The sequence below is a fragment of the Coloeus monedula genome (assembly GCF_965178545.1).
Source record: "Coloeus monedula genome assembly, chromosome: 1".
NCBI lineage: Eukaryota > Metazoa > Chordata > Aves > Passeriformes > Corvidae > Coloeus > Coloeus monedula.
In genome coordinates, this window is record NC_138781.1 from 44,760,326 (window position 1) to 44,784,704 (window position 24,379).

Consider the following 24,379-nt stretch of genomic DNA (forward strand, 5'->3'; position numbering starts at 1 on the left):
CTGGAACAGGTCCATGGCTCCAGGATGGCCGTGGCCCAACCCAGCCTGGCCCAAGCAGGGCCTGGCCGGGCCCGCTGGCCCCCACACGGGGCCCGCAGCCACCTGTGCCAGCGCCGGAAACGAGAGAGAGCTTGGAGGGGGAGTTTGCCTATTCTTAAATGTGGATCACAGAGGTGGTCACAACTTTAAGTGGCTTAGAGAATTGTCCATATTCAAACTGGCCACTGATAGGTTCTATCAGTTCCCAGAGGAAGCTGTAAGCACCCCTTAGCAAGGACGTCCCTTCTGGGACTATGCTTGCTAACCTATGACACTCCTCTTCATGAAGTTTCAGGGAATCAGTAAGAATTATCTGAATGGGACCACATCCTGCATGTATTTGTCAGGTTTCTTACCAGCTTTAATTATCTAACTCAGGCTATGCTTTCGAAGTCTCTAATGTGGGCCTGTGTGGTGTGGGTGATCTGGCAGTCAGAAATAGATCTTCATGAGGCATGGGTTCACACAGAGTTTAATGGGTTAACCAAAGCCTATGTATTTTTATATTTTTGTGCTGATAAGATCTGTATTGTTCCTAGTTGGTAGTTATCATAAGCTTTACTATAAGCAGGGCATCCAAGAAATTGCTGGTTCCTGGCTATGTTCACTAGATAGTGGATCTATGTGCATTTTCAGTGATGCAGAAAACTGGGGAGATTCTGCCTAGTTCTAAAAACTATGCACATTGAGAAAAATTTCACGGAAACTACCTGTTTATCAGGATGGTGGAGCCCTTCCTCCCACAGGGAAGACTTGAAGCTTGCACATGAGCTAAAAATGATTCATAATTGCCTTTGCATTTGATCAGGATCCAAAAAGAAGCTGATGAAGCAAAAGAGAAGATCCTGGATTACACTGAGAAGCTCAGCAAGGTGGCAGCAGACAAAGATAGCAGTGACCAGAAGTTATTTGCTGAACTAGATGACCTGACAAGAACAAAGCAGTTCCTTGAAGAACGTTTGATAGAGCTTATCAGGTTGGCATCATAATAAACAGCAGCAGAAATTCTTGCTTAGGATGTTCAGGGATACTGCTTAGGTCATCCAGGCTTGTATTCCTGAATTGAAGATACAAGTAATGGCCAAGTTCATTAGTGGTTGAAATTTTGCATTTCCATAATATAGTCAAAAAATATAACACTCAATAGTATCTCCTTATTTTGCTGTCTGTTTTAAAAAAAATGTAGTTCTCTGCATGACATGTGTTTCTCTCCCTGTCTTTGCAGAAGCTTCAGTAGGTTTTTTTGATCTATCTTTATTTCTGAAAGCTCCTCAGAAGTTTGGAGCAAAGGAATTTTTATTAGGAAGCTTTCACCAGCGTTCCAGTTGAGGTTGGTTAACAGAAAACCAGCATTGACAACTTCTATGTGTTTTTCTTTCTTTTAACTGTGTCATTGCAGAGATAAGGATGCTTTGTGGCAAAAATCCGATGCTCTGGAGTTCCAGCAGAAGCTTAATGCAGAGCAGAGGTGGCAGGGGGACACAGAAGTTAATCACTGTCTGGACTGCCAGAGAGAGTTCTCATGGATGGTGCGCCGACACCACTGCAGGTCAGTTGCTGAACTGTATTGCACTGTTCAAAAGTAAAACTCAGTATGGTTGTCTACGTGGAGGAAATATTTCTTAATGTTCACAGTTCAGTGATGAAAATCGTTAATACATGACATTGTGGAGGCTGAAAGAACACATGAGCTTACAAGGGGATAAGACATTATTGGAAGGATCCCTTGACATGTATTATGGCAAAGATCTGGATGCAACTCTGACTTGTCTGTTAGTTTCTCATTTCTGGAAACAAAGATAAACACACCCTGTATAGTGTGTTTCTTTGAAGGACTGTGCACTGGTCTGTGCATGCTCTAAACAATATTCACCAGGATGGCTTTGCTACTGTGATGGAAGTATTCCAGAACAAATTTCAATGTGCTGTGCAATTACGAATTTGTTTACTTACACTAGGTATGTTCAGAGATAATTAACTATTGCAGAATAATCTTCTTTTTAAAAGTGGATATTAAATTATTTCCCCTACAGTTTAGTAGTATTTATTTAGTATTAGTTATCTGATTTAGATTTCTTAAAAATGTATTGAAATTGATACATTTCAGGGTCCTAGTGATATGTTTGGTTTGACTCTTTACTGTTCCTTATCCTCATGACTTGATTTGTCATGTAAGGAAAGAAGGAAGCACTAAAACTGTTTCCATTTCATGTGAATGTAAACAACATTCTATAAGGATTAGTGAATGGTGAAGTCATTTTGGGTAACAGCTTCCAAATTACTCATTTCTGCTAAGGTCTCCGAAAGCTGCTCATGTCTTCACCCAGTAATGATTTAAATTATTATGAAAAACAAAACCATTAAAATTTCATGAGTAGCAGTCATCCCTACTGGGTGCTTTTCCTCGTGAAAATCTCAACATGCTCATTAAAAAGTAGTTGACAGGCTTAATATTGAGAGACTTCAGAGTGGAGAGGGCAGGAGGGATGAAAGTAAATGTATGTGTCCAATACTGTTTTTTATTTCCTGTCTGAAGGGGAGAGGGGTCATTACAAAGCAGAGACATATAGATGTGTTCTTAAAATCAAATCAAGTTTTGTTTTACCTGTCTATGAGATTCGGCCTGTGTAATATTATTAAGTACATTTCCTTACTTTGTACTTAATATAAATATTATTTATTTGTTTTGCACATTTGTGGGCACTTGATTGTTTTATGTCTTTAAATGTGGTTTTTTTGTATTTTTATTTTTTCCCTGTTTATTAAGGTGGCAAAGTGTGAATGTGAATTTCTGTCCTATGCTTGTCAAGAAGACTTGCTTCACTTCAGAAAGAAGCATAGTCTGTTATGAGTTCTGCCAATGGGTGTAGCTTTCATGCTTTTGCAGAAAACAAGACCATTATGAAAGAGCCCCAAACTCTGTCACATAGATATGTTCCAGCTGTGTATGGTATTTTTCTAACACCTTTGGTTTTGAATCATTTCTAGAATGTGTGGCCGCATTTTCTGCTACTACTGCTGCAACAACTACATGGTGACAAAACCTGGTGGAAAAAAGGAGCGTTGCTGCAGAGCTTGCTTTAATAAGCCTAGAGTCATTGTCGACAGTACAGATGACTCTGGATCCAGTGCCAATCAGGAAGGATCACCAGCTTCATTGGAATCTCCTGTGTCACCATCTGAGAGGGCTTTTGGTTAGTTTACTGTTTGCATGCTGTGGAAAAATAAGTAGGGTTCTTTGACAGTCTCCAAGAAACCACATGGTCACCTCCTCCTCCAAGGACCTGCAGGAGACCATAGAGTGCTTTCAGGGTGGGACTGATCCTGTCTTTGAATTTGATTGGTATTGAGAGAAATGTTCATGTATATTAAATGAGTGTCAGTCAGCCCAAGGTTTTCCATTAGTTCTAATAGTTACCTAATGCTTCTGTAAAGGTAGAAGAATGGCCCAGGCTTCCCCCTTAAGGGTTCTTCTTGTTTGTTTTCCAGAAAACCAGCTAATAGTGTTTATGTTTCTTCTCATGGTTTTTTTGGCACAGTTGCAAGTGAAGCCTCTAAACCACCAGATGATGCAGCATTTGATATAATCACTGATGAGGAGCTGTGCCAAGTACAGGAATCAGACTCTCTTCACAATGAAAGTCAGATAGAAAGAGACTCTCTGGATCAAAGTATGACAGATCTGTGAGTAAACTGCTTCTCAAAGAGGGGACTCTTTGGGATTTGCTTTAGAATGTTCTTTTTTTTCCCCATTCAGTGAGAGTAGTCAACCTCTGTGTAAAGTGAAGACACCTCTGTTCCCAGGCCGCATGTTCAGTAGACCAACACACGATAATTTTGGTCTATTTGCACAGCCAGCATTCAATCTAGTAAATCTAAACTGCTAATCCTCTCCCTCCACCTGCTTCACCACAGCACAGGGGTGTAGTCCCAGCTCTGGGCTGTTATCAGGCAAGCTGTCACCATTAAAGTCAGCATTCAGGCTCTCTGTGTCTGTAGAATTCCTTACTACCTTAGAGATGACAGGTTACAGAAAAGAAAAAGAATAACTGTGTAGCTACATTTGGCACAAGTTTGTTCTTTTCTTTCTTAAGAAAATGAGAGTGAGTGCAAATTTCAGTAATTTTTTTACATCTATTTCTACATAAATTACCAATGAAAAGGATTTAAGGCCATCTGAATATCCAAATACTTGGTTTGCAAATTACATTGTAGTATTATAGTTAAATGTGTGTCCATTTTTAGGCAAAATATTGTTTTACTATTGTTCAGATATTTTCAAATATTTTACAAAAATTCTGTTCTGTGAAATATATTGTTTTTTAAGAAGAAAAAACAAAAAGAGCAATTTCACCTAAATTATGTACTTGCTTTGATTCCAAGCAGAAAAATAGACATGATAAATCTAAATGCTAAACTGAAAATAGTCACAGAGTAAATAGTCTGCTGCTGAGACAGCAGACCTAGACTCTTTTGCACTCAGCAGACCCATTTCCAGTAAAAACCACAATGACTTGCAGTTTGGGTTGAAGACAGACAGTACAGACTGTAAAAAAACTTGTCAAAATTCTACATATTTGTTTCTTGGTAAATACCTCATATGTATTCTGCCCACTTTGTATACTGTTAACACTGGCAGTATATTCCTGCTTATGTTGTGCTGGGCAGACATGAATGAGCTTTGCAGTGCCCTTGTGAATTTAGTATTGCCTTTGTTTTGCAAAGGGACAATTTGTGGTGGGGAATTTTTGTTTGGTTTTTTAATGAGAAAAAAGTGAAGTGTACAACTTCTTTTAATTTATGCTATCTGCAACAGGTATATTACAGGTGAGTTAACTCTGCAGAAAGCAACCAGGAGAAGAGAAATAAGTGTGGGTCACCATTTGTTTAAATTTGTGATTGGTGTAAATTCATCTTCTCTGACAAAGTATTCAGGCAGGAAGGAAAGATTGCCACTAACAAGGGAATACTATTCTTGAAGAGCACCCATGGAACAACTTACTTACACCATGTAAACTTTTAAAGGTGGTATATCTTCCCTTGTTGTCAGATTGTAGGCAGGAGAGCCAGGAAACAGTGCTTTATCCTCTGTTGCTTTTTGTTATCAGTTTTGTGGGCAGGTGGGAGAGTCCTACTGTGGTTTACTTTGAACTTGAGACATTCTTTGTAGAGAACACAAACAACATCTGCCCTTTCCCATGACACCAGTGATGCTTGGAAGATCTCACTAGCCTGAGCACTGGAGAGGAGAATGGCCTTCTTGCTTTGCAGATGACTTGAGCATCTGGTGTTGATTGTGGGTTTGTGTTATGGGAAAGATCTAGAAACTGATACGTGAGCCAGATGATGGTGTGGTGCCTGTGGTGCATATTGAAGAAAAATATCAGGGCACAGTGCTGATTGTGACAGCACACAAGTTTTCTCACTTGTTTCTGTGGGGAGGAGTACACGTGTACTCAAATGAGATACTTTGGCTGTTTGTAAGTAAATGTGCCAAAGCCACTGTATTGAGTACGAGCAAAGGTTCTGCTGACCCTCTGTCCTATCTCTGACAGCAGCCCATGAGAGATACTAAAAATTTTCCACTCTGTTTTCTCTCACATTTCAAAGATCTGCAGTTCAGTGACTTTCTGAGCTACTGTTTCATTGCTGCAGATTTCTTGGCTGTACTGGACTGAGTACCTGGAACTTCATGTAGACCTATCATCTTTATTCTTTTCCTTTCTAAAGTGTCCAGCTAAATGTGGCCTGATTTCTATGTGGAAACTTCACATAGTCTCTAGTGGCATTCCAATAATGCTCTATTTGCATGAAATTGAATATTTGGAGTAGAATTTGCTTTGATACTGTGTTTGGGGAGCACACAAAGGATCCAAGATTGTGGTTGCTAGATGCATGTCTGAGGAAGACATACAAATAAGTAAGTTTTCAGGCTAAACTTCTTTATTGAGATCTGCTGAAAATAATCCAGGCTATTTTGGTTTTGCCAGAGATTTGCACCGGCTGGTGGAACTCTAAAAATGAGGGAGATTTGCAGCCAAGAGAGGGAAGAGAAAGGAGGCTTGCTGTCCAAGTAGAAGATCTGCGATTGACATGCTCTGTTGACCTAGTTTCTTAGGACCTTACTCTGGCTGATGGCAGAGATTTTCACACTGACCATACCTATTCTAGGTGTGAGTCCTTGCTGGACTGAAAATGCAAGTTGGTTCTCAAAGCAGTGAGTTTTCTTAAAGGACATTCCTGTTTCCATTTGTCCCCCTTTTGGTGCCTACTGTACTTGTACTCTATTTTTCACTTGGTCTCTTCACTTAGCCCTTCCACTGTTGTTCTTTCCTTGAAGTGACATGAAACAATTACAACAAAATTATTTCAGAACAGCAGGTTTTGAGAGACTGTTTTTATTGGTACAGGTCAGTTGCGAATCAATTAAAACTCACCTTGGTCATGAACTGCACAGGTGTGTGGCAAGGTAAGAGAGATGATGTACTAATACAACGCTGGCTGACCTTGAAGTAGCTCCTTCCTAAAGGTTAGGATTAAGCAGCAGTTGCTTCATACTTTCAGGTCTCTTATGTGTGTTTGGAGCAACCTGATCAAAATCTTAAATGTGAGAAGCTGAGATTAATTGTGCGGTTGTGGTATGTTCTACTACTTTAAGGCTCATGGGTTTTCTTTTGAAGTGTTGTATTTTTGAACTTTTATTTCTAAAGCATTCCCATTTACAGATTGTGTTCGAAAACAAAGGGCCCCAGGATAAAGCAGTGCACTCTTTCCATTTTTATGTATTGTAGGCATAACATGCCTGCAATAAATGTTGCAGCAGCAAAATCAAGATCATAGACAGCAGAAGAGTTAAAAAAGCCCCCAAACTTGCCACTGCCCTGGTACAGGAACAAAGTTTATTCACACCTTGGTAGTGGTAGAAAAAACATCTCAGCCTCTCTGCACAGTTGTTCTTTGGTTTAGATTTTTTTTTTTCTTAATGACTCATAACACTCTTTGCTGACCTAATTGCAACTCACGTGGCTGGGCAGGGTGCAGTGTGGCCAGAAGGGGGAAGTGAACATGGTCCGAAGCATTCGCTGCCCAGTGCAGAACCAGCCAGGAAGGAGTGGGGACATGAGCACCTCTTGCCACCCCATGCTGGCAAAGCCTGCATTGCAGTTGTGTGTTGAAATAGGATCTTTACACATGAAATCACAGCACATTCCTTCCTAGCTTTGTTTTTAAGGATACTTCACTGTGGAAGAAACAAGAGATTGTGTAGTAAAGAAAGGATTGCCTAAGCAGCTGTTTTCTAAGGGGAAAAACAGTAACATGGGCACAATGCTGCCAAAAAGGGTCAGGGTCCTCTGAGCTGCAGTGCTCTGATAGGAAGGCCTAAGTATAAATGGGGAGTAAAGGAAGATCCCAGAGAGTGTGGTTTTTGCAAGAATGGTTTGAAGCAGTTAAAACTGGTATTTCAAAGGTTTAATGCAAAAGACTCTGACCCTTTGGGCCAGACTCAACCCTGGCTTTATTGCAAGCAGCCCACAGCTGCATAAAGTCCTCCCTTTACTCCTCTGCAACATCCCTTCTTTCTTTTCCCTATTCCAGTCTCCACACCTGTTCTACTACTTTCTGCAAGAGCTTCTGCATACTTTTCTGTCCTGCACACCTTTTTGCTTCCAACTGGGAAGTGAAAAGACCAGAGGTGGAAAGGGAGAACTGGTGGAACAAGGTTGAAAAATAAGTAAAGAATCCACAGTTTCATGACAAGGGAACCAAGGTGCCAGGAAAAACAGACTGGAAAGATGTCATGATGCAAAGAATGTGTGGGGAATGGTGGTGTGAGAGTTCTCATCTACAGAAACAGTGCTCAGTGTTGGAGCTAACGTGTGGTATGACATCCCTTGTGTTTACAAGGGGCCTGGTAATCTGGCAACATGAGCTCTGTTACCAGATATAAGATATCAAGATGTGTATGGAATATTCAGACTGTGAACGTGATATTAGATGAAAGGCAGATGAAAATGCTACTTTATTACAGAAATTTTAGATGAATGCTAAAGGATTGTTTGTAGAGACCTTGGCCCAGATGAAAAAAAAGCCCAAAACACCCAAAACACCACAATCACACATGAAAGCCAGCATGAAGATTGAAATATATATGTTTTTAATCCAGGAATTCTCATTGAATGAATGGGCTGAACTAAAATATGTAATATATTTGAAACAAAACTCATGAAAGCTTTCCTTAACAAACACCATTCATAGAAAACCAGGAGACCAGAGGTTTGGGAGTCAGGAAATTCTAATTACCTTCATGTCATGAAAAGTGGAGTTTTATCTCATTGTTTTTATACTTTTTGAAGACTTCTGCACTCAGTTACCAGCTTGGACTGGAAAAACAGGAAGCAATGAAGTATCATGATGAAAATAGACTAGTCTAAAGCTGATCAGTGTTTTTTACTAATGGTATTGTATTTCCTCTTTCACTCAGGCTCCCTATATCAGTACTTACAAACAAAACAAACAGGGAAAAAGAAGCTGTAAAATAGTTGCAGATTTTCTAGGCAGTGGGTACATGCTTGTGGCATCTGCACTATATGGAGCAGTAAAAGTTTGAGTCTTCCTCTTCAGTTGTTTGCTACTGTAACTTGCCATTTGGCACATCTTGATTTTTTAATAATTTTGTGTTAATACTTCCTGATTTTCATTTCCATGAAGAAATAGAGGGTTAAGACAGCCATAAAAATAAGCAAGAGCTTTTGTTACGATAATTGCCTTTTCAAAGCTGCTGTTCAATTTAAAGCTCCAGTCTATGATCTTTATCAGTCTGAAGAAAGTATAGGGTATTTGGGTAAGAATAAATAGGACAACTACAGAAAGTATTTTTATAAGTTTGTTCGTTTGGAGACTTCTAGCACACAGTAAGGTTCTAATAATTAGTGAGTAGCAGATGATCATGGCTACTGTAGGAATAAAATAAGCAAGGGTCACTTGGATCACTTCAAGAACCAGTTCTTGCTATGGGGTTTGGGTATTCTTCCTGACATATTGCCTTATCAAAATTAACACCTCCCAAAAAGTGTGGTGCAGCAAATACTTGTGGATCACCCAAATCAAGACAGAGATTAATTTGCCCCATGCCATTTGTATGGTTTGACATGTGTGGTTTGGTGGCAAAAGTAACAGCAATAAGCTGGTCAAAGGTGGTAGACATCAGAGTTAACACTGAAGTGTATACAAGCCCCATATAATATGACATGCCACGATGCCTAAAGTCCGCTCCTGAGCAGCTGAAAATGCCCAGAGTGGCAGCATCCAAAGAAAAGCCTGGTCAGCTATAGCCACCTTCAGCAAAAGTGGAAAACTAGTATGCCAAAGACCAGTGCATTTCCTGCTATGCCAAGGATGAAAACAACAAAATACATACATGGCAAGGAAGACTCCTATAAATATGAAAATTCTCGTTTCTGTTTTCATAGGAATCAGTGATGGAGAAATTATAATAAAAGTTAGCAGTATCTGTAGTTGCCATCTTGCCTTCTTTTTAAAGGCAGCCTGGAAGGAGGTATATTGAGATTTTTTTACTCAGCAAATAATTAAATCCTAATGCATCCAGGAGACAGACAAAATCCTAAGTACTAACAGATAAGAGTTGTAGTAAAGCATCTATGACAGACAAAAGCAAATCTATTTATTTGCTGAAGAGGATTGTCTTGACAGTCAAGACCCAAACACAACAGCTGGTGGATTTGAATACATCATCTGTTACCAGATTTATACTGATGGGGACTCAAAAGCATACTCAAAAGACAATTTCATAGACTTCTGAAAACAGTATAAGGATTAAGCTTTCAAATACATCAGTGGTTTAGTGCTCAGACTGAGAGTTTCTGGGAAAACCCATGAGAGAAATAGAATTTGTTTTGCCAAATTTGGCATTTAGGCTCACGTTGCAGACTGAGCATCAGAGTTGTTTGGCTTGGGTTGGACCTGTCCCAAAAGGCAGGGTTTGAGTCTCAATGAGTACCTTAGAACTTGTGGTTCAGTTAAGCCTCATCTTGTTCTGTAGATGTCAGTCACATCATCAGATGACTTCCTCCTCCTCTCAAGTCACTTAATGGAAACACGGAGGATTTTCATTAATGTACTACATTTGTATTACTCGCAGAGGGAGGAGTGAGTGATTCTGTCAGCCCCTTCCCTCACACTCCCTCTCAAGAGTTGATGTGGTTTTGCAGTGTCAGCTTTCCAAGTTAAGGAGAGGCTTAACTCCTTAAGCCTCTCCTAAACTCAACAGCCCTGCAGTCAGGGCTGTTGCCAGCACATGAAAGTAACAGCTCTAAGACTAATAATCTTTGCAAACTGTTTACCTGGTAAATTAAGTCTTTTATGAGATAGGTTTATTGGCTTTTTTAAGATTTAGCCCAAAAACTAAATGCCCTCTCTCAAGCTACAAACCCCATGTTTCCATGAGATTAATCCTACTACAAGATATTACTCAGCATAAGATTAGCAGAACTCACCTCTGAATCTTTAAGATTGGCTGAAAAGCCTCACCTGGTGAGTTCTAATGTACAGCAGTTCGAGTGTCCCTGCATTCTGCAAGAGAGGGAAACAGTATTCAGAGGAACGAGCCCATGCAGGCAAATCTCTGCAGCAGCCTGTAGTGCTGTAGCTGGAGTGCTTCTGGGACTCTGACTTGTAGAGCAGTGAGCTTTTCTGTCTGACTACTTGAGTTTGGTACCTGCAAGTGTGTATGAAAAAAACCAGCACCAAATCTAACTTATTTCTGCAACATCATTTACTGAAAGAAGACAACTGACATAAGACATGTAAGGCTGTGCAATGCTCTTTGAAAATGGAGTTCTCCCTTGTGCTTCATTGCATGTAATAGCAATTTCTCTGCCTTTAAGAAACAAACTGGGAGCAAGGTGCTAAATATTCACAAACTGTTCCTGTCAAACAGGGGAGCGATAGGTTGTGACAACCACTGCTTTTATCAGTTATTTTCAGATGCAGAATAAGGTATGAGGGTGACACAGCAGTGGCTAAGCTGTGTGGTAACATATGGGTTGTGTGAATTCATCACCTATAGGGAGTGGGCTGAGAGAGTACTGTTACTCCTGGATGGGTCAGTCTGAAGAATATTTGGTTGTAAAGCTGTGAAGGACCTTGGGTACAGAAACCACCCTGGCTGCAGGGAACCTGCAGGCTCTGGGATGGTGCAGCCTCTGTGGAGGTACAGGCTGGGCAGGGAGGGCTGGGCAGCAGCTCTGCTGGAAGGACCAGGGGCTCCTGGTGGATACTGGTGTACACTCAGGCCAGAAACTGCTTGTGCTGTGCCTCTCCTATAATTCTGCCTCAGTTTCCCTTAACAGCCTCTAAAGAACTGTGTGAAGAGAAAATTCCTCTTCCCTATCACAATAAAAAAAAAAATCACAAAGATTTTGCACGTTGTCCCCTGGAGCACAGAAATATTCCTTTGTCATGATTGTTTCCCTAGCTCGCTTTCTCTGTATTGCCTCTTGTCTTGCAGATAAGAGTGTGACCAGTTTTAAGGCCACAGAGTCCTTTTGTATTGTTTGTTGCATTTTTTCTTTGTTTCATACAGGATGTAGCCTAGCTACATCAGACATATTTTTTTTTTAAACCGCTGGGATTTCCTATGTACCAGTATGCAGATCCACCCCTAGCACATAATGGTGGATTTTCATGTCCATCTGGGGTTTTTTTTCATCAGTTGTCTGTGTAATGCTTTCCCATCCCAACATATGTCAGGGTTTGCCCTTAACACTTCCATCCCTTTCCCACCCATACACCTTCATGCAAGACACTGTCTTGCACCCTGTTAAAAATCAGTGAGCTCTGTATCCCCCTTGCTCCATCCCAAACCATGCCTCTTTTCTTGCCCATGTCAAGGGCTGTCTGTGGCATCTTTTCTTCTGATCCTTTACTGTCCTCTTTCTTTACTGCTCTTTGCTGGGTTGGAGAAGAAGGCTAATAACTAAGTTAGGGTGCCTGGGGTGGGTCTGACCTGCTAGATAACAGCAGGCCCAGGGAATCATTGGTGCACTTCAGCATAATGCCTTTGATTGTTTCTTTGCATTTTCAGATGTGTTTGCTGGGCTAAGCAGCTGTTAGGGGCTCTGTACAGCCTCCAGTCTCCGTTTCAGGTTTCTGGCTTTCACACAATTCGGTAAGACTCTCACCTGGATGACAGAAGTTCTCTCCAGAAATCATTGCAGTGCTGACAGGCAGATGGCTTCTGGGATTTCACTGCTCGGCCGCATGAAGCCAACACCTCAGACACGTAGCTACAGCTGTCAGAGCTCGGGTGTTTATGAAAACAGAAAATTGCTGAGTCCAGAGTTGATCCAGCTTTTTTCAGGTTTTAATTCTAAAAGTGACTTCTTACTTTTAACTCCACAAGCCATTTATGATGTTGGCCACAGTATATTTAGTACCATTTTTAAGAAATGCTTTCCATGTATAACAACAAGCATGCTGGAACATCCACCTTAGAAACAGTGACCAACAGCAGGTGCCTGAGGAAGTGCATGAGAACAGGACAAGCATGAAGTAATAATTCTTCAAAATGCTCTATCAGCTTCCAGCAATCTGTCTTGAGGCTTTGCTGAATCCAAGCTGTTCTCTTCTTGCTGTAGTGTCCTTTCCATGCTTCAGTTCCTCCTGCTTTCAGCCCCACTTTATCTCATTTTTAAAAAGATAAAGAAGGGAAACAATACTGGCTGTTTAAACAGATACACCAGAGGGTTCATATTCATAATCTGGGGACCTGTCAAGCTGCAGGAACATTCTTAATGCTGACACAAAGGGCAAATGGGTCATGCAAGAATAAATTCTCCTGTCGGGGAAAAATGCTTCAGTTAAATCATGAGACTTTTTCTTATATTATAGGCTACCAGACCTTAGTTTAGACTGTTAGACTCAGTGAGTCATCATAAAGAGAAGGAGGATTTTCTTTGTGATTATAAGGCACTTTGGTTTAATACACAAAGTAGGAGACCTAGCATTCCCTTAGTCTTAGATGTGTGGTGAATGTATTGGCTGGAACAGCCAAGTATCAAGCTAACCACCTAACCATGTACTGGGTTGCAGCAGCAGGAGTAAGGAAAATCATGTGTTAGAGGAGAACATGGAACATATATTGGTCCTGGGATTTAATCTACATTTCAGGGTTCCAAATGAAAGGTGAAATTAATGGATTAAATCAAGAACTCTAATGGCATTGTGTAGTAAATAATGGAGTTTGGCACTTCTAGAAAGCCTGTAGTTGTGTTCTGCATGAATTCAAGGCTGTGAAATTAAAGCTGTGTAGCTAACCTGGTGGGATGGGAGACTTACGTGGATCACAGCATGAAGCCTGTTGCTGTTCCCACTGTGCAAGAAAAATATATGTGTAGTTTTACAAGCTATAGTTTAATTTCCTAGTTTGTTGTTTTGGGGCTTTTTTCAGAATCAGTTTTCTTATCTAGTTGTATAAAGATAGCTAACAATGAAATTATTTGTATCAGTAAGTATTTGCATAGATACTGTACTAACCTTTATGGACCAACATGTAGTAAGTACTTCACTCCTACATTTCTAGTGTCTGCTTACAGCTCGGGTTTTGGCACTTAATTACAGTTTTGAGTCTCCCATGCACATCCCAGCTGTCTCTTTAGGGTATTGACAGTAGTGGCGTGACTCTGAAGAAGTCAAGAATTATCCAAGAGGCTGCAAGAATAGGAAAACAGGAATATCGAAACACGAATTCTGTAGATAACAGTTCAGGAAATGTATAGACAGTGGGTGCAGTTTAATTTGCAGTCATAACAGTAAATTCTTCCTCTTTCCAACCAATGGTGTCACTGCACTAAACGGACATGTGATTGCATGTGTTGACACAGTACATTCAGATGCTGCTCATGACCCCCTGAAGGAGATATTTTCCCCTGCTCTTCTGCTCAGCAGTGCTGCTTGTAGAGCAATGTCCCACTGGATTTAAAAGAAAGTGCTAAACTGGGCATTGGTTTTGAGAACTGGTCTACAGCAAGTGTGGCAATTTTGCCCTCTTGGGTCATTATTGCACTTGATGATTCAAAAGCACATATGGTATTACATTTTATTAGATTCCCCTGGTTTTGGAAAGAACCAACCAGCTGGTTTCCTGTAAATAAGAGCCCTTGGCATTTTTTCTGGGAATGACAACTTAATTGTCTCAAACTGCTGAAATGCAGAGAAGCAAAACGAGAATCAGTTAGAGAAGCTCTAACTTACTTGGAAACTATCAGCGTTTGTTTCTTGACTCTCGGACTCATCCTTCTCTCTGTGTCCAGCCCTGTGATTCATACCTGGTGCTACTCCAGTGTTCACCCAGAGCATACACCTTTTTTGAGGGAAGGAGTGGAAAGCAGGTTCTTCCCTTGGCTTCACTACTTGCTGCGACACTTCATGGTGCGGAGGAAACATCGTGCTTTGTCATCTTGTAACAGTGTCTTTAGTGTATTTGTATTTGAATCATGCAGTATTTTGTGTATGAAAAGAAGACACAGAGTAGCAAATTCTACAGCAATAGAAGATGTTTGTGTACAATTGTCAGAGTAAGGAACTGGATAATATGTCTGGAAAACACCTCACAGATTAAATCCAGGGAGATGTCTTATCCTTTTTCAAGCTTTGTTTAAAGGACAAGTGCAGACTGTTTTGCTTGTGTCTGCCCTCAATCAAGTTCCCACCTGCCAGAGAATCTTTAAAACATGGCAACATCTCAATAAGGAATTTATGATATGATTGCAGAAAAGATGTTCTGGATGTATATATGTATTCCTCTTAGCTCATAAAACCAGGGTAGGAACAGTTTTACATTTGTGCACGGTGGTGAGCAGAACAGGGCTGCAGTTTTGTCCAGTTTTGTCACTAGAATGTGCCAAATAAGAATCCTAGAATTTGGTATCAGGACTATCAAAACATTTCTATTTTAGGAAGGCATCAGCATGCAGATGGTATTCAACCACATACTACTCAGAGAATCATTATTTTCCTTCTTTCCTTTGTTCTAGAAACAGCACATGTAATTCTTCAACCTTTGATGAATCTGAAGAGTGGCAAGTTGCTCAAGATGCTGAGATATGCTTGTTGAAGTCAGGAGAAATCATGTAAGCACAACAGTTTCATTGCTATAGGTGAAAGCATAAGGGCTGAGCTCAGATATCAGCTATGTGAGCACAAACCTTGCAGGCTCCTGGAAGAGTTGATCACTTGTATCCCAGAGTAGAATTTGGTCTGAGGAGGATGAGAGGGTGTAACTCAACCATGCAGAGCAGCAGCAATGAGCCAGGTCCTCTCTCTTCAGTCCTAGGAAACTTCAGTGCAACTGGGGAACAAGAAGGAAAGATGTAGGTCCACATCACACGAGAAAACATTTCCTATTTTTATTGCAGGAGTTGCTGTCAACAGGAAGGAGGTCGAGGGCTGTGCAGTTCTAGCAGTCTCTGAAAGAAACTGCAAGGGTGGGTCAGGGAATGCAGCTCCAGTTGGACTTTTGCCAAAAGGAGGGAATTGGTGGCCTTTTGGAGCATGTATCTGTTATTTATTGATGGTTTCCCAGTGTGTCTTGCCTGCTCTGGTTGATACATGCCACAGCATAAAATGTTCACCTAAGCCTCACCTCAAGCTCTGTGTGTACTGTGTGTGCACAATTCCCTGTATGTGTCCTGCTCTGAAAGTCAGAGGTACATGCAGTAGTGATAGAGCATGTCACTTGCACAGCCAAGAAAGGAATCCAATGTATGGAAATGCACGTGACTTAGAGAAATTCACCTTTGCTCACTGCCCCCTTAAGCCTAGCTTTGAAATTTTGCCTTAGTTATGGGGAAGGTTTTAAACTTTATACTGCAAGGAGATAAATTAGTCCATGTTTCAACCTTGTTGCTGCTGTTCAGAGATCCAGGTAAATGAAGTAATAACTAAAACCATAGCTGGGCTGTAAGGCAAAACCAAGAATTATATTTAGTTTATTAAAATTAAAGGTCACCTGAGACACCACAGGACTGTGGTTTACTCTGATCTCATTGACTTGCAAACAATTTATTTGGCCTAAAGAGTGACAGATTATTTTACTTTTAGTTAGGGTAGTGTAGGTGAGATTCACGGCTCTTAGAAATTACAGGTTTCCCCTGAAGAAAGTAACTAGTGTTCTCCTGCTTTAGGACCTCACTGTTTGCAGTCTTAAATAGATACCAGAATGAAGTCAGCTCATAAAATGCTGTAGGACTCAGCATAGAACTAAGAACTTCCTTTTTAACTGGAAGTATTTTGAGTCAGTTTTTTTGCAGCTTGGTTGGGTAAAACAGACCCAGATGTAGCGTTAAGTGCTTCGGAACGGAGCTGCTGTTCACATTCCATCCACCTGTCCCCTCTGCACTCCTGATCCCTCCTGTTTCCTGTGCGAATTTTTATATTCACCTAGGAAGGTGAATAAACCAGGAAACTTACTGTTTGTTTAAAAAGAACAACAGAGAGCAGTACTCCTTTCTTATTGTAGTAAGTCTAAAAAGCTTTATTCCAGCACTGGTTTTCTTTAGTTGAAATGAAATAAAAGTGAACAAAATCCACATTTGGCAGAGTAGTGAAGGTTCTTAGTATCAGTCAGCTTTTTTGTAGTTTTTGCTTTCATCTAAGGCTGAATTTTCATGCATCTTGTGGACCTGTCCCAAATATGCTGTGGGGTCAACTGGAAATAGATGGAAAATAAAAAACAATGATTAGTGGTTCTGTCTGAGTAACTGGATTGGACTCTTCAAGTAATCATATTTTTCTCCCTCACAGGATCAAATTACCCCTTACAGTAGAAGAGATCATGAATTTTGGAGAAAGCAACAGAGAGCTGTTCATCAAATCCAGCACCTACAGTATCATTCCCATCACTGTTACAGAGATGGGCCTAACAATTAGCTGGATCTTCTCATCAGACCCCAAAAGCATATCCTTCAGCGTTGTCTACCAAGAATCTGAAGACACACCGCTGGATCAGTGCAAAGTAAGGCCTTTGTCTCCTTACTACCTTAGACGTTGTAGTGTTCTACACTCACCCAACCTACAGCAATTGACAAGTATTGCTAGGAGGTCTTCACCAGAATGCCAGTTGCTATTGCATTAAGGATTTGTTTCTCCAGTTAAGCTGCAGTTCTGCTAAAGGCAAAGCTACATCTTTAGTTATTTAATGTTGCCTGCAAAAGTTGAGTTGAAAAACCCTCTAGCTCCTTTTGGTTGCATCTGAAATTCACCCACTATTATTAAGCAAAAATAAAAGTCCAAGTCTGCAAAATTCTTTTTTTTTCCTCAATTTCACTTAATTTGTAAACTCTTTAAAGCTGATTTTGCCAGGCTCTTGAGCAGAAGCCACAGGGAAACAGAAACATTGTTTGGGTTACCTACATTTCTTACAATGAAGCATATACTTAACTGCTTTGATGGTGTGCAAAATCTCTTTGCCAGTGCCCAGGGTACCCGGTTTTATATGTGCTGTCCATATTTCATGAGGATTATGGGTTAAGTGAATCTATTTTACTCAACTAATTGCAAAGTTTTATTGAAGACAGTGCAGCTGTTGGTTTAATCCACCATAGTAGGGTGAACTCCGTGGCTGTGATTTCCTAGGGGAATAAGACATTTATATAGCTTGTGTTAATTCACTGCACAGTTACTAACTCTATGTAAAATATCTCTTTTTCTTAATCTGAAAGCTGAATGGAGTGTGAATGCTGCTTTTGTTTTGATAAATTTATTTGGTAAAACTTTGTGTTTTATAGGGTCATCCTTGATCTATGTCAGCTGCTTTTCTGACAGCTGTGCTAGGGTTTTACAGCAAGACACACACAGAAACACAGATACACACACTTGTGCTGTAAGCTCAGATAAACAATTAAGATTTGCTGAGAAAGCTTATTTTATAACACAGAGGGCATAAAAGCATATATTAAAAGATATATTTAGCCAAATCTTGCTCTTGGATATATGAATTTAATGTACCACTTGCTGAAGTTACTAAAGTTTCTTAGCTTGACATTTAAAAGTTCAGGATTTGATTTTATCTCTGAAGCAGAGATGAATCGCCATAGGTTAATGCTGTAAAGATATAATCAAAGGGAAACAAATGTCTCACTGTGAGATTTTAGTTTGGGTGAGTTTTTAATGCTAGTCAGTTAATTAGTTTTGCAGGCATATATGCACTGTGGGAGTTTCAAGGTGGCTGAAATCAAGGTTTTCTGAAAGAAAGTGTCGATTTATAGGGCAAATAGCAAACTTCATTTTGATTTGTATTGAATTCCAGGTTCTTATCCCAATGACTCGCTGCAACTCTCATAAGGAAACTATCAGAGGACAAGTGAAAGTCAGAAACCCTGGAATCTACACACTGATATTTGACAACACATTCTCTAGGTAGGTCCTAGCCAGGTATAAAAGGTGAAATATGCTTGGTTTTACAGACTGTGGAGCTGATCAGGTGTGCGTTATTCTGCCATTCAGAAGTAAGCATAAGAAATTTTTCCTCACTTGCCAAGAGATTTTCAAGACTGAGTTTTGGTTCTCGTTCTTGGGGCTTTTTTTCCTACCCCCACAGCAGAATTCCACTCTTCTTTTTGGATCTTTGGAAGGGTTAACAGAAGTTAGCAAGTAATTTGTGACTCATTCCAAGACAGTTTAGTTAGGACTGTCGTCCTTTTTACAACAAACTGTCAGTTTTTTGCCCAAGTATAAACTGAAAGACTGAATACACTTTTAAGAAGCTTCCTCTCTTGTTGGCTTCAGCTAATATGATCTTTTTGCTCTCTTTCTTTCCTTGACAGGTTTATCTCAAAAAGAGTGTTTTATCACTTGGCTGTAGAGCGACCTGTCATCTATGATGGAAGTGATTTTCCATAGCCTTTACTATACTATGTATTTTTAATTAAATTTTTAAGATATGCTATTATTTGTGTACATGTAAGCATTCTGATTACCACTGTGTTTGAAGACTTTGAAACTATGCAATAGTTCTAATGCACTTAAGAGGAGATGTGTACACTAAAAAATGGAAGCCTTTTCAGGAACACTAATGGTTCTGTACTGTGTACAGATTGCTGAAAAGCCATGTTATTTGGTTTAACTGGTCAATAATAACCAATATTTTTTCAGTGGGGAGAAAAATAAGTGTGGGGGTGTCTAAATGCAAACTGAAATTCTCTGCTGAAAATTGAGCTATTTTTCTTCCAAAAATATCCTTCAAAAGGAAATTTAAAGAAAAATGCCTATTTTTGACCTCTTCACTGAGGTGTAATCATAACCATCTCTGTTCTTCTGTACTGCTCTTACAGTCAGAGCAGCAATTATGTAATACTTCAATCTTCACAGGCAAATACAGTAATCCATCTAGAATTTTTTATCTTTTCCAAGTTTTATAAGCAGCAAACCATAGGAGTTTTATACTTTTTGGGCTAAGATTTGGCAAGTTTTAACTGGCTTTTTAAAATGCTTTGGCACTGAATACCAGTTACAAAATAATAAACACGAAGCAGCAACTCCTTTCACTTTGGCTCACCATACTCTATATGTTGGTCCATGGAACCCAGCTGTTATGGTGAGCACCAGTGGCAGAAAGCAGAGCATCCCCTGTGGAATAAAGCACTGCTCGCTGCGTGATATTGGGAAGAAGAGCATTCCTTTTTCCTGCCTTAGCACCTTAGTCATCAGCATTCACAGGAAAGCACAGTTTCTGAGGAGATCAGCAGCGTCTCTCTCTCTAAACCACGTGGAAGGCAGCAATAGTGTTTGAACTGGTCTCAAAACTCCATCCAAAACGGAATGTATATCCAGGCCTGGTGAGCTCTCCACCCAGTGGTGTTAGTGTATTCTGTCCTTTTCCTAACCCTTGCAGTTGCCCTATCCAACTGCTGACTTTCCATATCAGATTTGGGGGCTGTTAACACTGCCTTTTAAGGGAAGACTGGGTTCTCACTTATACAAAATTTCTATGCAACCCTTCTGCTTTCTGTATAGAATTTCAGCTTTTTGTCAGAATACCTGAAAGCGGATTTTTCCGTATAAAAAACCTGTCTTCCAATAGAATGGCAAAACATTTGGCAGGAGAAAGAAGAAAAGCTCTTTCTCCCAACCAGCCCTCCTCATAATTTAAGTGTGTCTGATTTCTCATGTTACTGATCTCCCAAGGAAACCTCAGACCTGGAGGGTTTTAGTGCAGCAGTTGGTAGAAGACCAGCACAACCTGTGAGGAACCCTGTAGAGACTTGGTGGCAGCTGTAGCTGGCATACAGGGGTCATGGTGGGAGACAGAAAATAAAACATGAGGGGAAAGAAGAAAAAAGGGCAAGCATAAGCTGAAGCAAATGGTTTGGGGAAGGGGCAAACTTAAAAATGTAAAAGCAAGGACAGGGAATTGGAGAAAGGAGCTCAGCTGGGAAAGGTGGTCAGGAGAGGCCAGCTGGTGTTTATGTATTCCTGGTCTAATCCAATACCCATACGGGATCTCCCACACTAAAAGACTGGTTGATTAAGAGGTGGAGATCACAAACCAAGTGTTGAATATTTACATAGGAGCAGCTGAGGCAGAGGGAGATTTCTGATAATAGGAAAGAAAAGAATTGCAGATAAAGCTAAAGGTTGCTCATAATTTGTTCCAGTTGTTAACAAGATATAAATACAGTGATCTTGAAAAAGATTGTGAAAGAATGACTACTTTTCATGGAGCACCTAGGATTTAGGTCTCTGGCTTATCAATAGCTTTTTCTTGCCTTCAGCTGCCTTCTTACCCATGGTGGTGGCATGCTCCCAACCCTCTGCCAGGCAGAGTGGTCAGTGGAAGGTGCAAGCTCTTGAGGGCTGCAGTGCAGCTAAGCCCTGACCTGGTTGAGTGCATGAAAATGAGATGGACGAGAGACTGACATGGGCAATAAACAGCAATAAATGGCACGGATCGGTTCATGAATTACAGCATATTTCAGTCTTGAAGCTATGTTTTGTATTTAATTAGTCAAGAAGAGATTATTTATTGCTTAAAAATGGAGTACTGTGTACCATATGCTATGCAATTTCACTGAGCTGTTGCTGAAGTCTGCTGCAGTTTTCTTTTAAGCTTTTAGGTGTGGTTTTAAAAAGCATTTTGCTGTTGTTTACTTAGAATACTAATCTTACTGGGATATCTTTCTTAAAATGCCAAATGTAAGGTAAAGGGACACTGTCAAGTATCTTCAGCTAAAATACGACATCTCTGTTCAATGGAATTTGAAATCTCTCTATTCAAAATTATTTGACAGCCTTGCCTCTTGATTTCCTCTCCACATCCAGTTCTTGACATCTTTTCATCCTGTGGCAAATATTTTTAAGCCCTTGTTCATGTAGCTCTTAAAATAATTGTCTCTATGTAGTAAGCCAAATGTTTCCCTGGAGGTCTCATGTAGACAGTCCTGAGACTGGCTGAAGCCTGTGTTTGGGAAAAGGGGAGTAAATCCACTGGTTTGTGTTCATTTAGCATTTGAGTCTTTATGGTCCCTTCTCTTCAGGTTTTCCTGCCCATTGAGAGTAATTTTACGGCTTTTTTTTTTTTCCTCTCTGAAAGAGGTCTAACAACAGGAGTCAGAACCTGTAGTTTAAAGATCAAAAGAAAATGTTTGCTTCTGACCAAAGACAGTAGTTAAGGAGAAAAAGTTTCAAGTTATGAAATATCAGGCTGGTAAGGTGCAAGTGGACAGGAGTGCAGCTGTTCAAAGAAGCTTCCCAGGAGCCGTAATCCCATCATAACAGCTGGAAGAGGCTGTGCAGAGAGAGTAAAGAACCTGACATTAGTACAGACCTTTTGTTTGAATGTCCCAGACAGTTTATTACTGGAAAAGTAGGAACCCAATAAAGGACTTTGCACAAGTGCAGGCTTGTGCAAGAGATTATTTCATTGTGCAAGAGATTATTTAATTCAAGCACTTCATTCCTCCATTCACAAAATGCTTGTTCATGTGAGCTATGCCAGCAATGCTGAAAAATCTGTTTATTTATAGATGCTCAGGTGATTTGTTGGATTGGGCTTTTTATTATCTGTAGGAATGCAATAAAGAGAAAATAAATATTTTAAATGGATCATGAAATTAGTTGAAGGAGATGTCACATTCATAGGACAAAGAGATTATACATTGTGGTCAGCATAAGCAATTAGATGATTTTCCTGGGTGCTGGAAAGGGTAAGGAGCTATGGAGGGAAAGATTTTTTGTTATGAAGAGGTTTATGCGAAGGAAAGAATTAGTTTCTTCAAGAAAGTGACAGTGTTCCTTTACTCAGCATTACTCCATGTTTCTTTATGAAAGATGTATTGCACAAGAGTGTACCATGTTACAAAATAGCAAAGCTACAAAAGCCTGACTTCTTTCCTAAAACTGAAATTGCACTATAGTTTTAATTATGCTCAATCACTGAGGTTGTAACTTGTTCAGAAGCATTTTTGGTCTTAACTGCCAAAGAATTGCAAACCCTGTTCACATAAAACTTCCTGCTCAGATTTGGGAAAAATCATGTATACCAGTGTCTGTACAGTTACAGAGATGTAAACGGTTGTGTGTTGGAATATTTCTTGATGCTTTTTTTCCCCCTTTTTTAACCTCAGGAATTTAAAAATAAAATTCTTTATCGTTGCGAATGTGTGTCCCTTTTCTGCCTTGTAGAGATAACTTTGTGTGGAAGATAAATCTGATGATTGTATGGTCTACTTGAGGTTTTTATGAAATTCAAGGTTATCCTCATATTGTGCCATCCCCTCATGTCAAAGCTACAGTTACCAACAGAAGTTTCAGAGCACCTCAGGAGGCATCTGGAGTCCTGGCTCCACATTCAGAAGCTTCCCTCCAGGAGAGTCTCCAGCAAAGCCTAATGTGGAGTACGAGTGACCCACAAAGAGTGAGTTTTACGTATACCCATTTACATGTGTAAGTGACTGTACTTTGCTGTACCTCAGCTCTGCAGGGGACCCATTGAAAGTCTTTGTGTCCATTTCCAATAATGTATTTCTATTCATACTGGATAATACCTTCTCCCTTGGTGCTAGGGGAAAGGCTCTCCCAGCCCTACTTCTGCCTTATGTTTCTCAGTCTGTGCCCCAAGACCAGGCCTTGGCACACACAGGATAACGTTTTTCTGTGGGGACCATGTGAAGCTACCACAAGACAGTGGTATCCTTTGCATTCGTCCTTGAAGTGTTACAGGGATGCTTTGAAGTCCAAATATAATTCCTGTACTCTCACACCCTTCCATCACTTCCCTGCTCTCTGGAAGAAATGCTTCTGTGAAGATGTCTCTGTTTCAGGCAGAGCAGGCACTACGCAGGCAGGTTTGCCTGCAGAGAGTGAAAGTTCCTCATGGGCTCTCCCAGCTTCCTCCCCTTGTACCACAAGCTGTGCTACGTGACTGCCTGCACTGCAGTGACAACGCAGCACTTGGGGCAGATACGACTCCAGCTGCCCCTTCAAAGAAGAGCAACAGCATAGGAGACTACAGCCCAAAACTGGGAACTTCTAGAAAAAAACGGTCTTAAAGAGAGGGGAGGGGAGCCAAGCTATGGGAGATCTCAGGCCTCTCCCAGGACTTCCAGCAACTGCTCAGTGACCATCCTGCTAGAGCTGTGCATAAAACGTGAGCAGAGTCCCATGGGATGTGTGAGGGACCATGGGGCAGGGGCGCCAATATCCTTTGCCTGGAAGGAAACCTCCCATCCCAGAAGAGAGCATCAGGTGAAGGATGGGGACACCCTAGTGAGGGACAAGAGGGATTGTGGTAGGATAAATCCAAGTAAAACATCAGGGCAGAGGGACAGAGGAGCTCAAGGAGGGCTTGACCACAAGCAGCTGTGCTGCTGGCAGATGGAGGCCCCAAGGAGATGGAAGAAGGAGTAATGGCAGAAAACACCTCCATGACTGAGTCCTTGCTGGCTGCTGGCCAACAAGGGTTGGTGACGAGGCTGCAGCCAGAGGGGCACTGGGATGCAGCTTCCTCCCAGAGTTTGTGTGGTGAGAGCAGCCTGGGGAGCCACCAGCAGCTGCTGGACCACAGGCAGCTGTGGTGGAACAAACCCCAAGAGGAAAATCTGCCCCCAGCGAGGCTGGGCCACTAGCTTTCCCTGAGAAAGTGATGAGAGCAGTGTGACTCAGAGCAGGATGTGCATGACCCAGGGACAACCCTGTCACCCCAAACTGCTGCAAGTTCATTGCTGTTTCACCACCCTCAGCAGTTTCACCTGCTGATCGAGTATGAGTATTTCCCACTGTGTTTTGGGGACTGAAGAAGCTTTACTTTCTCTGAGATGGCCATGCA

At 40.8% G+C, this 24,379-nt stretch overlaps 2 protein-coding genes across 5 annotated transcripts in view; one reads left to right on the top strand and one right to left on the bottom strand.

Moving 5' to 3' along the window:
* FYCO1 (FYVE and coiled-coil domain autophagy adaptor 1) overlaps nt 1-22,712 on the top strand; it is a 47,077-nt gene extending 24,365 nt beyond the window's left edge. For 3 of the 4 annotated variants that reach the window (XM_082284627.1, XM_082284626.1, XM_082284628.1), the window contains exons 11-19: nt 848-1,015; nt 1,439-1,588; nt 3,028-3,233; nt 3,579-3,723; nt 12,143-12,226; nt 15,093-15,188; nt 16,861-17,071; nt 18,365-18,474; nt 18,882-22,712. In XM_082284627.1, the coding sequence (XP_082140753.1) occupies nt 848-1,015; nt 1,439-1,588; nt 3,028-3,233; nt 3,579-3,723; nt 12,143-12,226; nt 15,093-15,188; nt 16,861-17,071; nt 18,365-18,474; nt 18,882-18,957 (1,246 nt within the window). In that variant the 3' untranslated portion in view covers nt 18,958-22,712. The remainder of the gene's footprint in view (nt 1-847; nt 1,016-1,438; nt 1,589-3,027; nt 3,234-3,578; nt 3,724-12,142; nt 12,227-15,092; nt 15,189-16,860; nt 17,072-18,364; nt 18,475-18,881) is intronic. The other variant, XM_082284629.1, reaches the window with a different exon arrangement.
* On the bottom strand, nt 8,718-12,123 carry LOC309578596 (C-X-C chemokine receptor type 6-like; the record flags this gene model as incomplete). The annotated part of the gene is given in 8 exon segments (XM_082291338.1): nt 8,718-8,754; nt 8,756-9,045; nt 9,047-9,129; nt 9,132-9,196; nt 9,198-9,276; nt 9,279-9,383; nt 9,386-9,466; nt 9,469-12,123. Coding segments are annotated over 8 exon segments (834 nt in total). The 5' UTR covers nt 9,563-12,123.
* Nucleotides 22,713-24,379: the final 1,667 nt, after the last annotated feature.